The following is a 17059-nucleotide window of genomic DNA, read 5'->3' as shown; positions in this document are numbered from 1 at the left end:
TTCCTTCTTGGCGAACGGTAGTCGTCTTGGATGCTGTTTAATAGGGAGGTGTTCTCCAGTGTAAATCCTATGCTGCGTTAAATTCGTACGGCCAACATCCTCCGATGTAGATGAAAACAGATGCTTGAAGTCGTCCACCAATTGTTCCGCAGCAGTTCTTTGATCTTTCGATAATGGCGCACTCCCAATTAACTTCGACGTCAAGGACTCAGAAGACACAGTCTCGGGGGAATTGATTCTTCTAATGATGCAGTTTACTGGAGTACAAGTTGCTAACACTTCACCTTTCCGGATATTCCTTGGCCTTTCACTCACGTTGGCGACTCTCACGGGAATTACATCCTTAGAAAGGTCCACAAGCGTAGATGCTACCAGCACTCCTTTTAGGCTATTGCTTAGGTTAGGGTATTCAATGAGTCCAAATCGAAAACTATTGGTTTCTTCAATGGAGCCGGGTATTAATGATTCTGACCTTGAGGGAATCGATAAATCTGTTCGGGCTATTATTTGATGAGCGGATTTTACATCACTTTCTGCGGGGAAAACGGCTATGTCTTCTCTCATCGAGTGCAGCTCATTAGTCTTGAAGTCGAGAGTGAAGTCATATTTCTTCAAAAAGTCCAATCCGAGAATGAAGGGGTCCGTGATATTAGCAACGAATGCCGTATGATGGTAGGTGGCATTCCCAAACACTATTTCCAAGTCCACTTTACCGTCAATCTCAATTTTGTCACCTGTCACAGTCTGGAGACTTACGCGTGGCGAGGTCCACAGCAGTTTCAATCCAAATTCACGAGCCACATCTGTCCTAATGATTGTCACATTGGCTCCAGTGTCAACAATCAGTCTGCAGGGGTTCCCATTTACATGTGCGTAAATGAAAAGTCCATCACTGCCACTACTAGAAGAGGAAATCTGCAGAGCTTTAGTGGTGGTGATTTCCTTCCCTCGCGTAGCTTGGCGAGCCGGACAACTCCTTCGCAGGTGTCCTTCACTACCGCATTTCCAGCACTTCTGCTCTTGTTTCTTTTGGGCTGTTATGCTGCTCAAATGTCTTGTCAAGTCACCGAGTTGTCTCTCAAGTTCAGCGAGGTGGGACGACCTGGAATCAGATTCATCAGCTTCCTGAGTCCGGATTCGAAGGCGATCCACACGGGTTGCTTCTTGGGCGGCCTCGTATCTCATCGCATACACAACGGCAGAATTCAGGTCTTTGACATCCGCCATCCGTAGAGCTTTCTGGATTTCCGGATCTCGAACCCCGTCGATGTAGTAGTTGAGTGCCAGGTTGTCTCGAACATCCGCAGGGCAATCGTAAAAAGCAAGATGAGACAGTCTCTCGATGTCCGCCGCAAGCTCTTGCAGGGTTTCCCCGGTTTTCTGGAAACGGGACTTCAACTGGAGTCGGCTGAAATCTTTCTGGCACTTCTCACCGAAGCGAAGCTCCAACGCAGATGTGAGGGCGGCGAAATCCAGGCGCTGGCCGTCCGGAAGGGTCTGAAGAATGTCCGCTGCGTCACCTCTCAGGGATGCTGCAAGATGGCAGGCCTTGGCAGCAGAGTCCCATCCGTTCGCTTCCGCCACTATCATGAACTGAGTTTTGTAAACCTGCCACGAAGTTTTCCCATCAAAGGTGGCAAGTTTAATGGACGGTCGAGCAACCGATGTGGGAGCGCCAAACTGTACAGAGCTGCTTTCCGCGGTCGCCAATCTCCTTTCCACGTCCTTAAAGATCTCCTCTTTTAGTAGATGAAATCTTCTATCTTCATCTTCAAATTTATTTTCTACAGCATTGAATCGGCTTTCAACGGTATTAAATTTTTCTTCAATAGCATCAACTCGATGCTCTATGTCATTAAATTTATTTTCCATCACAGTCTTTACCGAAATAAGGTCGTTTTTAATTTCTTCTTGGTTAGACGTTAAGTCCTTTTTCAGCACCGTTAAATCGCTTTTTAACTGGTCTTGATTTGCCAACATACTTGCAGTCAGATCATTTTTTAATTGTTCTTGATTAGCCGCCATATCATTTTTTAATTGTTCTTGATTAGCCGCCATATCACTCTTCACAGAGGTGATTGCGTCAAGAAGTTGTTTTAATTGTTCATCCATTGCGCGAGTAATCACCATAAAAATAAAGTCCTAATTCAAAAAAAAGTCTTTATGAAAAAATGTCCAAAGTCACTTACTCCAAGAAAGTCCAGAAGAAGCCCCACGTTGGGCGCCAAATTGTAACGGATTCGGTGCGACTTCCACTTTCTTGAAATGAAGACACAGTTCTTGATAAAAACACAGGAAATTTATTTACACTATGTACAGGAAAGATCTTCAACAACTGCTAAGTTATTCATCAGCAATTAAGCAATTATCACACAACACCGTAAACTCAACGTTTACACACGTATTTACTTCCAAATACGAAAACAACACAGCGAAATGCCTCGCTATAAACAGAGCAAAATGCTCTCGCTCAGTTCGAAATCCTCAATCGAAACTGACTGTTTATCCATCGCTAACGGCTTAAATACACCGAAAAGAATTTTCCACAACATTCTACACGTTTCCTTCGGCTTCCCGAAATGCGTAGACCGTTATCAATGAAAAGAAAAATAAAATAGGGGTCGTATATTTTAGCCATATGAAAAAGGGGTTGTATATTCATTACGGGAAACTATTTACAGGTTACGTTCCTACAATAATTACTATTTACAGAATTTGTAACAGTATATATTATTCCCCTCTCATTTTAAAACTTATCAGGGTGGCTTATGACGAAAAATAGACTTACGGTCGAAAAATAAAGTTTTCAAAAATGCCCCTTGCTGTTTCAAAACCTTGATGCAGCCTGTAGTTCTTATGCATTTTTTTAAAGCTAAGTTCTAATGCAGTTTTCCAATTTTTTACGTAGCTTTCGGCAAAAAAAAAAATGAAAAAAAAATAATAAAAAAAATAGCCTGTGTGTGTGTGTTCATATTTTAATAAAACTTAAAAGCACTGGACTTAGTTGTTCGGTTAAATTGATTTTAGTTTTTTTCGATAAAGCGTTCGGCTATAAACTATCTGAACTTCGGGCAAGTTTGGGCTGTCCGACATAATATCAAATTTATATTAGTGTTATGCATTACATGTACTCATAACATACAAACCTAATAAAATAAATGCAGTGGGAATGCTACTCGGTGTTTCGACTCCTTTATACAGGCTATAGTTATCATTCAGATAAGTCGATTGTTAATTGAAGAGTGTTCTTCCTTTTTTTAAGCTTTGACTACATCCAGACCACTCAGCATGATGTAAGCATAAAAAAGTATTAGATTTACCTAAAGGAAATCCTTTTTGTGCAGAAAAACATTTTCATTGTATGCTGAAATGTAGATGTTTCTAATAGCAGTGTTCGACCTTTTGTACAAATGAAAAAATACTACGCCAAATTAAAACTACGAGTTTCACTCAGTAAACCTTGAATTTTTTATCCGCGCGAATACGATATAAAGCATTAAAATTATTATTGACTTCATTAGCAAGAAATCATTTTCTACTCCTCTGCTTTCTTCTGAAAAAAAAATACATTTTGTCTACGTTCGAAAAATTACACTTAAAAAATGAACTCTGTTCAACTGGTTTTGGTTTTGAATTTTAAGAATTCAATTAAAAGAGAAATATGTGCAGGTATTTAAGTCGTAACGGTTAAAGCAACCTTCTATGTGAAATAGTTCAATATTCAAAGATAAAAACACGTATTTTCAATCTAATTTATTACTTCTCTAGAATGTTTGTTTCAATCGCTACGTGAGATCTTCGTCATTCTTTAATCAAATTCCATGCTTCACGAATAATTTTAATCGTATCATGCTGGTTAATGACAAAACATAGAGGCATGATCTTATTCTTATTCTTATTATTATTATTTTTTTTTTGGCAAAAAGCTTTTTTGCTGTTTTTTACTACTGTATTTGCCACAACCTGTTTTTTCACCTGCACAATTATTGCTTTTTTACGAGTCACTACTCAGCCACACTTTTAATGATATTTATGTTTGCATTGAAAATATGTATGACTGAAAGGTGAGCGATGATCAAATTATCACAACGTTGTATTTAACGAGGTTTTGTTACTGATGTCTTTAAATTACATGCCTTCTCTTCTGCGCTTACTTTTTTTCGGTTCTTCTTCATAATGTTCTTCCTTTGAAATTTTTAAAGAGCAAAATGCCTTATGAAACGATTCGAAGCACAGAGTTCCGCACGGGTCGACTAGTAGTTACTTAATATCAATGTTGAACATTGATTATTTTCAAAATTGGTTGATAAATTAATGAAAAAATTCACCTTTTGCTTTCATGGATACACGATTGCAAGCAAATGGCATTGTTTTACCAAAAATATTGTCTACCCACTAGCCTTGTTCACAACTTACTTTTCAACCGGTAAATCCCCTCTCTGGCTCCGCAAAAAACCCGATTGAAAAATTCCCCGTTTCCATGTAAAAAGAGGTTCTCCCATTGTACCAGAGGAAGCAGTTTTTACCCAGCATTCTTAGCAGATAGTAGACAAACTTGTTTTGCGTAATGCATTCCGGGTAAAAACACCGCTTTCACTCCAGAAGCTAGCAGGAGTAGAAAGATTCCACAAAAAACCCGCTAATAAATGGAATGCGGTGAAAAGTAGGTTTTTTCCGGAGTGGAAAGTGGAAAACGGCCCTAATGTTTTTTTTTTTTGTATACCTACAGTTAATAAGGTATGAAAAAAGATTATTGTAATTTTACTATAATTATTACACTATATTATATTATAATTACAGTAATTGTAGTTTTTAATTTTGTGCTCAAATACCTTATATTTTTACCTTGCTATGCTAACAAAAAGAAATTTGTACCTATTACTTCAGCTTGCTTGATTAATAATTAACTCTATGTCCATTGATATATATATAGAATTTATTATTATTGCAAAAAATATCTTGTGTCTATGCTAAAGATCTTTACTGTCATGTAAAATGTGAAATATAAGTTTGCTGCAGCATGAAAGTTAAATTAATGCAATGAGCTTATGCCTAAGACCTTGACTTTTTGTCATGGCACTGGGGAGAAATATACTCTACAACTTAAAATGATCTTACGTAACTGTAACATAGAATGTGTTTCAAATTGTTTGTCATCTTAAAAGCATAAAAATATATTCTTGAAAGTATATTTACTTCATGTAAAATTAAGCATGTTTTTTAATGTTACTTTATCTTTTATTTTCTCAGGAAAAATTACAAGATGTGGCTGACTTACTAATAATGCCCCAAGCTCAGTTGAATTTAGTTGCAAAAGGAGGTAATGAAAGAAATATCTCACAGCCTCCTGGTTTTCAAGGCTTTTCTTCAAACAGAGATGTTACTCCTGATTCTTTAATAGCAGGTGCTTTAGAATCGGCATTTTGGGACATGGTGACTATTTTATATGCTATGTATTATAATTGCATTGCTTCCTTACTAATGATAAAATTAAAAGTGTCTATCTCGCTGTATTTTGATGTATTTTCCTAAAGAACTAAAGAATAATTTAAAAATTTTTATTTGTGTGTAAATGGATATTTCAAATTATTTGTGTTGTCAGTGACTTCTACTTTTAAGGGAACAACTCAACTCATTTCAACAGCAGTCAGACAGTGAGCTGTTGTAATCAACAAGGTGTTCATGCAACTGGAAAAGTTATGCTTTTCAACCATGTTTGAAATTGGTCATGAAAATTCAAGATTTTCAGCAAAATATGCTCAATCATGGAAATTGACAATTAGTCATGGATTTTGAGTTTTATTAACATACATACTTAATAAACGTGTGTACATACTCGGGGCATTATTAAAGATTTTCTGGATAAGGCTTAAAATTTATGAATTTCAGCTGTTTTTTATGCTTTTACGCTTTTACTACTTATAAAAATCTGATTGCATTCACTGTCATTTTGTCATACTCCCTCTTGAAAATTTTACTCCATTTGCATCAAGTTTCACCAGTGTTTATCTTAAATTTATGAAAATTTTTGATGGTAAAATCAATCTTAAAAGTTAGATGTTTGTCTGAAAATTATGGAATTTTTGTTGATTTTTTTTTTAATTTAAGAAACATTGTCATTGTTCAAAGTTATGATGATTTTTCATTATTTGTACGTAGCTTTTCCTAAAATTTTGGTGATATCATGCAAGTTAATTACTAAATATCTATTTCCTTATTAATATTATAATAATAACTAACCCTGCTAAGTAGTAAAGAATAGTTGAAAGTTTGATAAGTCTTTTTCTTTAAAAATATTGTGAAAAATTTCTTTAAACAAATAATCCATGAATATTTTGAACTATCTAAATTTTATTTGAATTTAGTTGATTTGCTAAATGATAAAAAATTATCTCTGTTTAAATTGTTTTCTTTTCATATATGTGTGCTTGTTTCTGTAACAAAATGTTTTCGGAGGGATTTATTCCAAAATATTCTTGGCTCATTCAAAATTCGCTTATTCCTAAAGAGAAATTTTGTCTTGTGCTGACTATACATTTATTATTTTCAATTTATGTTTAATTTTTTTTTTTTTTAATGCAGTGATGCATTTTTATGTGATCTTGGTTAATGTTATCAGCTGGCTAATGTTTTTAAAACTACTGTCAAATCCACTTGTATCAAAATACATTAGAAAATCATTTTTTGAAAGCAAAACTTTTTATAAAAATTATTTTCCTTAAAATGGAAAAAAAAAATGAGATAGAAAAGTATATTTTTTTCTGTTTGAAAACTGTTGTTCTGAAATTCAGTCAAAATAGTGTTCATCCCTTCCTTCAAAATTCAACTCTATTCTTGATACTTCAAAAGAGAAAAATGTATCACATTGGCTGCAGACCAAGACTCTCTTTGTCAATTAAGTAGATCAGAAAAAAAATGAGGCAATTTTTTCTCCTCACTCTTGCCCTATCTATCTTGCTAGATAGATGACTTCCAAACACACACAAAGGTAATGATATAAAGAATAAATACCTTTGTGCTTGAAAATAAATGAATAAATTAACCAACATTTTGGTGACTTTTCATCCAAAAGCTCACACTTCTTTGCATTGAAAAAGGTGTTCCTTGTAGCACCAAAACATGTGTCTGTTGTAATTTTTGTGCATCAAAACGTTGGTTAATTGATTCATTTAACACACAGAGGTTTAAAAAACATAAATGCTGAAGAAAATTCCCTGCCAAGGGAAATCCTTACCTACATCTCAGTAAATCAAAAGTATTAGTTGACACAATTATACCTATGATTTTGACAACAGATTAGTATTCTTTATGAATTAAATATCTTGTGTTCATCTTTCCACCTTTTGCCTTTCACTTGCTTTCTTCAAAAAGCATTTGTAAAAGGCAACCCTTGAGCGCATCTTTCTATGAACCAACAAGTAAAAAGCATTCAAGGACCTCTCTCTCTCTCTCTGTTGTTACTCTTTTTGTACTTATCTTCATTTACTAAGTCAAAACTTGGGATTAAGTTCACTTGGTCATTTTTGCAAAGTTTCTTTCTTAATTCTGAAATGCTTCATTTCTTTTCTTGTGTGGCCTTAAAAAGAATCTTTTCTGCTAAGCCTTAGAAGCAGAAAGTATAGAGATCAGTTATCTACACCTTCTGAAATATCCTCAGTGGATACAATAATGATTATTGTCATATAGTATGTTCACTGTTCTTAAAACTAAAAAAGGGGGAATTCAATAAAATAATTATAATTTCTTCTGCTACACAAGCAGAAAAAAAAAATAATCTGAGTATTAAAAAGCATATTGTTTGGTTTTTTAAAAACTGGTTATGCTTTTTTCATACTTTATTGTCTGTTGTTTGTTACTTTGTTGAAACAAATTACAGGTACTACAAAATTTCCATTGTGTCCTATTGACTTCTTCACTAGGGGGTGCAACTATTTGTTTGTAAAGCTGAACTTCTGAGAAAAAAGTTGTATAGGTGTAATCTTTTCTTACTTTCAAGCTTTGCAATTGCAGCAATACCTTGACAATCCAAACTAGTCATGAATTTGGATTATCTGGATTTTCTCCCCACCATAAATTTTTCAAATTGAACTCTTGAAATGCAATTTCAAATTATTCTTGGAGACATTAAGGAAGAGCTTGGCGATCAGAGGTTATCCTCTAGGGAAGAGAATTAGCCCTTCCCTGCCCCCCCCCCCTCTGGCTACGCCCAAGCTTGCAACCAAAGAGAAAATTATTCCAAAGCGTATTTATCATCCTCAAAAAGTATCTTCAAAAAATGACAGCAAATTGCTCAAAGTATCTTTAAACATCTTATTCAGAAGTGTAGTGATACAGATATACTTAACAGAACTGTGTATATAGAAGTTGAATTCTCGTGTGAGGTTTAGTATCAAGTCTGTTCAGATTTTCATTGTTGACACATGAATGGAAAATCCTGTTTAACTCCGATAATGTACTAATTTCATATGGTGAAAGTGTCAACACTCCCTTTTATGACATTGGGAATAGTCATTTTTCAAAATGCTCAAGCATTCAATAACAGTACTAGTTTAAGTTATGTTTCTAGGATGGATTAGATGGTGACTGAATAAAAGTTTTGTATTCTTTGTACCCACCTGAAACAATCAAAAGCTATAAATAAATATTACTCCAAAACTCATTTTGATATTTTCTCTACTGTTCGTTCAGATGTAAATACTGTCAGATACAGATATTATCATTACTGATTAAAAGCTACATTCAATCTTATTTTTATTGACTTTTCGAATGCCTAATTTTAATCAAAAGAAGTGATGAAAGTTTTGTGGGACCCTTGACTGAACAGTTTAAGAGCTGGTTTACAAACTGATAAATTGCTTTAATTGGCTAAAAACAATTCCACTTTTTTAAAATGCAAAATTGATTCAGATTTTATGGTTTCTGTATTTTAAAAGTCTGATCTTTCAAAATTGTACTGCATACAATAAAAATAATCACCACGATAATTGAAAAAAATTTGATCTTGTTTTAATAATTTGATATATGTCTCCAAAATTGATTTCTGAAAATATTATTTTAAGGTATAATTTGATTATTTTTGATGATTTTGTCTTTTTTTTTCTTCTGCTCTCTATTTTTTATTTTCTTTCTTGCAAAAAGTTTAATGTTTTGCTGTTATGCACTTTTTACAGGACAGACTCATTTCCATTGATAAAAAACATTACACAATGACAGGAGGCTGTACTTCTTTAGTTGCTGTTTTTATGTTTGGCAAACTTTTTGTAGCTAATGCCGGAGATAGCAGGTAATTTATTTTTTCTTCTATGGTTTTTGAGCTTATAATCACTGCTAAAAATTAATGAAGAAAGTGTTAATTTCTTAATAATGAAGCATAGTTTTCTGTATTTACAGAGCTGTTCTTTGTCGTGGTCCCAAAACTTTCCCCATGTCAAATGATTTTACGCCTGAAACCGAGAGAAATCGGATACGTAAATTGGTAAGCCAAACATTTTTCAGTACTTACCATATTGACAAATTTTAGGTTCATACTTGGTTGTGCCCAGAAAGCTTTTAAATTTTCCTTGTTTCACAGAATCCTAAAAATCTTATTTCCCTTTTGATTTATTTAATAGGATTTAGTCTTGAGGAAATTATTCTCAGACTTATATGATTAAAATCATTCTTCTACCTTTCTGTAAATATGTAGAAAGAATAATGTAGAACATATCCGCAATTTAATTACATGCCTATGTAAAAGCATGCATTAATATGGGTTTTTTTTAATGCCCAAAGATTGCAAAGGAGAAGAGAAATTTACTTTTCCTTACCAAGTTTATAAAATTTGAAATATAACATAACATTGTTGGTGCCAATAGCAAGTTTAATAAGAAATACTTGTTCATATTGATAATTCTGTGCTCTTCTTTGACTGCCAGGCTGCAATCTATACTATTTCATCCTATAATCTGCTTCATACTACTATTGAATTCGAATGCAAGAACATTATCAATACTCTCCTAACTTCCAGTAAGGAGATCATTTTACAATGGATTCCAAGCCATTGTGGCTTATGGGGTAATAAAAATGCAAACACTCTTGCAGAAGAGGCTTGACCCCTCCTGTCCCCTGCAAATCTGCGAAGAATCAAACTTTTGCTCAAGCAAAAAATTCATGAACACCATACAAGCTCAAGCAGGGGGGAAATTGTTGGCAAACCGAGGGTTAATCTTTGCATTCCCAGGATCCTACCTTGAGCTATAGGGGTCTCTTCCTTCTGTCTGCAGACAGGATATGACCTCCTTCTGGCTCATCTACATTGCGTTAGACTGGTGGACTCTCTTAACTGCATTTTGTGTGACGAAGGAGTTAACATGAGTGGCGGGCACCTCTTTGACTGTTCTGCACTCCAGAAGGACCGCAATTCCTCCTTTTGTAAGATGCTCACCCTCCTGGAGATTTAGAGTTCGTATGCTCGAAAGAGCAAATAGTTGAATGTTTTACCCTTTTAATTATTTGAAGGATGTAATCAATATATATATATATATATTGATAATTCTTATGCTTTCTCTAAATCTTGCTTTTTTATGCGCTATAGATATTAAGTTAATAAATAATACATTTCTTTCTGGCACTATTATTCATATGGAATGGTTTTACAAGAAGAAACCCACAAAAATGTTCACAAAGCATGAAACAAATAGCTATTACTATTTCAAATTCTGACAGTATCCAAGCCATTAATAGACTTGCTCTTTTCCAGAACAAAATGTCTTGTTACATTTTAAACAAATTATTGAGAAAATGTCATTTGTCATCCTGAAAATTTCCTTTTAATTTATTTGCATGCTTGGTAGTTTTTCTTATGTTTTCTTGGGGGGAGGGGGTCTTTTTTCTGGGCTGCTCATTTCAAGGTATTTTGTGCAAATGAAAAGTGGAGTTCTGAAAAATGGGCTAACATAACTGACGACATTTATATTTAATTTTTTTTTTTTTTTAATTTTATCAGACACTCATTCATGGGGTTGTTCTCTGGCTTTCTGAGCAAGAGTGAATCCTCCAGCTTCTGATTTTGGTGAGCAGAAGGTGGCCAAAGTAATTTTCAGCCACACAAAGGTGGTCTAGGGTAATATAAAACCCTAAAATCCAGCTTTAGGCTATATTTGGTCTCTTAGGGGCAAGGGTGCCCATATGCAAAATTGTAAGGAGGGGCTCGGATATTTTCCCCATGGGGTTAGGGGGGTATTTTCTCCATGGAAACTGATTTCAGGACAGATTAGAGTCATTAAAATATTTTATTTTTAATAACTTATTCATTAATGACTGGAGAATAAAGGTTTTTACATTTTTGCAAAGAAAAAAGTACTAAAAGCAAGGAAGTTCTAATTTCAAAGGGGGGGGGTTGAGCCCCCTTTGTCCCCATATATGGGCGCCCTTGCTTAGGGGGGTCATGCTGGATCTGCATTTGCTTTCTTAAAAATGTTTTTTCGCCTGCTTAGATGCTAGCAGAACGAGTGCCATGTTTCAAGGAGGGCAAGATAGGCTGCATTTTAAAAAAACTCCAATGCCAATATAGAACTATCTATATGCTATAATTTAGCATTTAAGATGTGTAACTCTTATTAATGTTGAGTTGGGGAGTGAAAAATTTCTTTTAAATGTTCTGGTATTATTCACTTTTGATTTTACTAGTTTGCTACTTTTAAATCAATACACTTTTCCTTATATTCTTATTAAATTTTAGGGGCAGTTGCGACCTGAACTTCTTGGAGGAGAATTTACACATTTAGAATTTGCCCGACGTCCAGCCAGGAAAGATTTGGGAGATAAAATATTGTACAGAGATGCTTATATGACAGGATGGTAACTTTTCCTCTCTTATTTTCATCTTGTATTGAAAAATATTGATAAAATCATTCATGCACCTTACAAAGCAGTTATTCTGAATCATCTTTCATTTAAATTTGTACTATATTTTTGGGCATAAGCTCCACATCCTTATGAGAAAAAGTTTTAAAACTGCTGATGTGGCGAATACAACTCATGGCTCATATGATGTGTACGTTAGGGTGTCCCAAAAAAACGAGAGTTGATTTCTTCAGTCGCACACCCTCTTATATTTTTCCTTTTAGGTCAAAACAATTGTGGAAAAAGTTTCATATGATTTGAACAACAGCAATCCATGCCGACTTGCTTCCTGAAAGTATGCGTACTATGCTGAATCAAAATATTTTTTTTCGGAAGTTTGAAATTTCATGTTGTTAAAACGTTGCTCCTATACCCCTATGTATATCACAGAAATATCTTTCCAAATTGATAAATATTTAGGTGTCCAGCAGAAGACCTTAAATTTATAATTTTCTTCAAAAAATTGATTTTTTTCTATACATTTACATAAAAATATGAGATGTATTTTAAAAAGAAAAATATAAACAGTATACTTGGTGATTAGCGCTAAATATAAATGTTTGCTCTATTGCAATATTTAAGAACATAGTACTCAAACTATAGATTTTTTCAAGTTTAAGTATTTTTTTTTTTTATTCATTTGCAAATGTTGATTTGAAAATGTGTTCACCAATGATTTTTTAACTTGATATTTTAGTGAAATGTATGTGTAATTTTTTAAAAGATAAATAAAAAAAATTCCATTTTTTGAAGAAAAGCATAAATTTTAAGCCTCCTGATTTGCACCTAAATATTTTTTAATTAGGATAAATATTTTTGTGGTACATGGGGGGGGGGGGTGCTATAAGGGCAACATTTTATCAAAATCCAAAAAAAAAATATTCAGCTTAGTAAACAGATGGTTTACACATTCGGGAACAAGTCAGCACGAGTTGCCATTGTTCAAACTATATGAAACTTTTTTTACAGTGGTTTTGACCTAAAAGGAAAAATATTGGATTGTGTGTGACTTGAAATGTGGACTTTCATTTTTTTTTTGGACACCCTAGTGTGCGTGTGTATTTGAGCATTTTACTGTGTTATGTAGAAAAAAACTGTTTTAAAAGGAAGGAAGACAAAATGTAATCAACATGTTTCAAAGATGATCGGAAATGTGTGTGAATCAATCTTGTCTATGAAAAGGTTTTATTTTTGCAGTACTTAAGTTTAGAATGGGTTAGTATACGAGATTTGTTTTTTTGTTAATTGCTGCTTTTAACCTGAATCAATATCAATAAAAGATTGCTTTTTAATTTCTTGCAGCATTTTTTTTTTTTTTTTTTTTTTTTAAGATTTGAATCTGGAATTTTGTTTTTCTTGCATTAGTTTTTCCTTTTTCTAAAATGTAACCATTTATTGCAGTTACTTAAGTAAGAAATTAGTGGGGTTTTTTTTCAATATGCAACTATTTCTGGAATACTATTCAACTATTTCTTGAATATGAAACAATAATACAGCTAGATTATAAAATATTTCTTTTAAAATGTCACAGGCAAAAAGAGTTCTGTTAAAGTACTTTTGGGATTTTTTGTTTTTCCTCAGGAAAAGTTCTCAAAATTCTTTTCTTGGAAAACCAACAACATCTTCATTTTTAATAAAGTTACATTATTAAATTCTCTTTCAAATTATTTGTACAAAGTTGCATTGTACACAACGTAAAATTTTTAAAACACGTATAAATTTTAAAGAAAGAATTCAAAAAGTGCCACAGTTTTAGCCATCAATGTATATTTTTATTTTTCAGTAAAATATGGTTCTAATTTGTTGCTTCTATGCAATCATGAAAATCAATGAAATCGAAATTTCCTCATGCTTTTTTTCTTTCTTAATTTTAGGTCTTATAAATCAATCACTATGGAAGATTTAAAGTTCCCTTTAATTTATGGAGAAGGGAAGCGAGTAAGTACTCATCATCAGTTTCTAATTTATAGTTTTAATAATAAAATTAGCATCGTTTTTAGAGCATAGCAAAGCTAACTTTTTCTATGGTATAATTCAGTGTACTATATATATATTGTGTATTAATAATAAATAGTGACTTGCTCATTATCAATTCCACTCCCAAAAACACTTTTCATAAGCTACTTTTTAGCGCATAGCAAGGCTAACTGATTTTAACTTGCTATATGTTTTACTGGGCTATCAGTATGTTGCATGATTTTCTAGTATGTTTCACAAAGGCGAAAAAGTTTTAAATTTTTAACACCAAATTCAAAAGAAGTGCTTAGTTTGATGTATATATGTAGTTTCACTTTTCCCTCTTGGTTCTGCTTTTGTGACAAGCAAAACTTTGTAGCTGTGATTATCTTTTATTTTACTTGTTTTCCCATTATCTAGGAAAAAATTAAATATATTTAAATTTCATTTGTGTTATGGCCATCGAGGTACATTTTAATTTGAAGTCAGGATGGGAGGTTTTTAACATTTTAATTAAATAGTAGTATTTGTTAAAATAATAGTACTGTTAAAAGAAAAGAAAAGAAGTCTCCTTCATTTATATAAATTTGGTAAAAATAATGTCTCAGATATTTTCCCTCGTATGTAACTGTCATAGAAAATATTCAATATTATAAATTATGTTAAAAGTACACTTTGTTTTTAACATTTTCTAATATGTGACATAAAAAGATTTTTTTTATATATGAATGTTGTCCCTTCTCCTCCCAATTTACATGGATTTGGTAAAAAAAAAAATATTGTACAGCTATTTCTCCTAATTGTAACTAAAAGGAAAAATATTCAATCATTAAACTCTCTAATGTTATGAAAATGAACAAAGGATGAATGCTTTTATTTGGTTGCTTTCTGTAACTGTCTGCTTGGGATATTTTAAGTTTTTAATTTTTATTGTATTTATAGTATGAATTAATTTAATCCTTGTTGTTTCAATTACCTTTTAAAACATATTAACTAAAATATTTAAATGCTATTAATTTTAGAGTCGTGTGCTTGCAACAATTGGTGTTACAAGAGGATTTGGTGATCATGATCTTAAAGCTTTGAATACAGATATAGATATCAAACCATTTTTGTCATGTGAACCGGAAGTAAGTATTTTTCATTAAGCGTATAGAAAACGGAATCGAAATGCTCTATATCTTCGTCAACTGGTTCTGGAAAATCTTCTAATTAATTTTTTATAGTAAAATTATTATTTTTTGTGAAATGCATTATTTCTAAAGTAGTACTCTAAAATGGCCGTTAAGTGCTGAAGCTGGGTGGGGGGAGGGGGATCATAATTACGTTGTTCCCAAGAAGCAAGTGAAAATTTTTACTCCTGCTCATTCTTAGCCTTTAAAACTATTTATTTTGTAGGAGTTAATGCTGAAAAAAATTCTAGAGACACATTGTTTACAAGGTCTGCAGTAAAACTTAAAACACTAGTTTCTAAGAATGAACAGCCTTTGTTACAAATGTAGCTTACAAACGTAGCTCCACTTCATTCTCAAAAGCAAAAGAGGATACAAGGGGAGGGTCATGGGGATCGTGAGACTCCCCCGTCTCTTCTAAACCATTGCAATAGTATCAGCCCACATTGTGTTTTGAGCACTTTATGAATAAAAATTTAATGATTTCAGTGGTTTTTTTAGCTTATTATTTTTTAAAGTAAATATTTGAAATACTACTTCTTTCCACTGCTGTTGACATTAGTTTGTAACATTTGTGCCTTATTAGGTGCATTATTTCTGGCCGATTTTGTGTTGGCACTCAAGTAGGTTCAGAAATTTTTTGTACCCAAAACCATGGGTTCATTTGGGGGGGGGGGCATTCTTCAGCATGACCCCCTTGAGCAAAAAAATTTCCATCTTTTTTCTTACTAAATTTATGTTTTCATGATTTTAGGTAAAAATCTTCAATCTTCTTGAAGAAGAATTGACAGATGCAGATGTTCTTGTTATGGGCACTGATGGTTTGTGGGATGTTACTACTAATGAAAAAGCAGCTGAGGTTGTACAAAAGTCTCTAGATCACTTCCCTGCTAACGATGCTCAACGATATAAATATAGGTAAAATAGCTTCAGTACAAAACACTCATTATTTTTACTGTTAATTATTTTTTTTTATCTTGAAACATTCTGTTAGTACTTGATAATCAGTACTTTCATATGGGGAATCCATATTTGCTATCACATATAGATTTTTAGCTATAAGAATAAATATTCTATCCAGGCCCGATGAGAGGCAATGTCAGTCTAGTTGGTAACTAGGGGCCCAGGTCTTGGGGAGACCCATGACACTGACAGAAAAAAAAAGAAGGAAAGGGGGGGGGGAACTCCGATTAAGAGAAAACTTAAAGATTAAGTAAATTTACTCTTTTGGTATTTACTGTTGTGGCACTTAAAATAGAGTTAATTGTTTTTCTAGTAAAAAGTTTTGATTTTTTTCTTTTCTCCCCTTTTTTCTTCTTTCCCACTTTTTTCTCCTTTTCCCCCTTTTCTTTTTTTCTCAAGGGAGTGGGGGTGGAAGGGTCCTGGCGACATAACTGATAAGGGCCGCCTTGGCTCTCTATGACACTGATTCTATTTGTTCGTTATTCGCATTGTTGATTTCAATTATGAACCATTGTTTGTTTGAATTTGGAATATTGAAAATAGTTGCTTGCTAATACTAAATTCGATAGGACTTTGTTTTATGAAAGGTGGATCGAAGTTGTCTACATGAGTGAATAATTCATCAACATAATAGTCCTCTCTGTCTCATCTGTTGGATGTTGAATCAGTAATAAATAGTATCATGCATACATATAGGTTTCAAATTTCAAAAATTAATTAAAATTGCTTTGAAAAAAATTCCTAAAATTGAAATTCTTAGCTAACAGGTGACATTAAGGTAGTAAAAAAGTTCTCACTTATCTTTTCTTTGCAATCACACTCTAACTCTTTTCCTTCAAATGCTCATTTCTTGCAGCGTTGCAGCAGGGAGTAAGAAAAAGTGGGGAAAGCTGGAAGAGGGGTGTAGGCACTTGAGCACATTTTGTTTTAAAGGAATTTACGGAAGAGGCCGCTTTTATAATCTGATATTTTGTAAATGGGTCGATTTTATGATGCAGAATTTTGTGAATGGACCAATGGTGAATTGGAAAACAGACCCAATTTGAGTCTGGAATGACCCCATTAGTCAGAGGGTTCTAAACCAA

The 17059-nt window shown here is 33.2% G+C and overlaps 1 protein-coding gene across 1 annotated transcript in view; it reads left to right on the top strand.

Moving 5' to 3' along the window:
- LOC129219647 (protein phosphatase 1J-like) overlaps positions 1-17059 on the top strand; it is a 37408-nt gene that overhangs the window by 13137 nt on the left and 7212 nt on the right. Inside the window, exons 4-10 of the mRNA XM_054853917.1 lie at positions 5251-5433; positions 9171-9283; positions 9391-9475; positions 11720-11838; positions 13758-13821; positions 14862-14969; positions 15766-15929. Of these exons, the coding sequence (XP_054709892.1) occupies positions 5251-5433; positions 9171-9283; positions 9391-9475; positions 11720-11838; positions 13758-13821; positions 14862-14969; positions 15766-15929 (836 nt within the window). The remainder of the gene's footprint in view (positions 1-5250; positions 5434-9170; positions 9284-9390; positions 9476-11719; positions 11839-13757; positions 13822-14861; positions 14970-15765; positions 15930-17059) is intronic.

Source organism: Uloborus diversus, chromosome 4 (assembly GCF_026930045.1).
Source record: "Uloborus diversus isolate 005 chromosome 4, Udiv.v.3.1, whole genome shotgun sequence".
Lineage (NCBI taxonomy): Eukaryota > Metazoa > Arthropoda > Arachnida > Araneae > Uloboridae > Uloborus > Uloborus diversus.
Note: the sequence above shows the minus strand (reverse complement) of the source record. Positions and strands in the feature narration are given on the sequence as shown.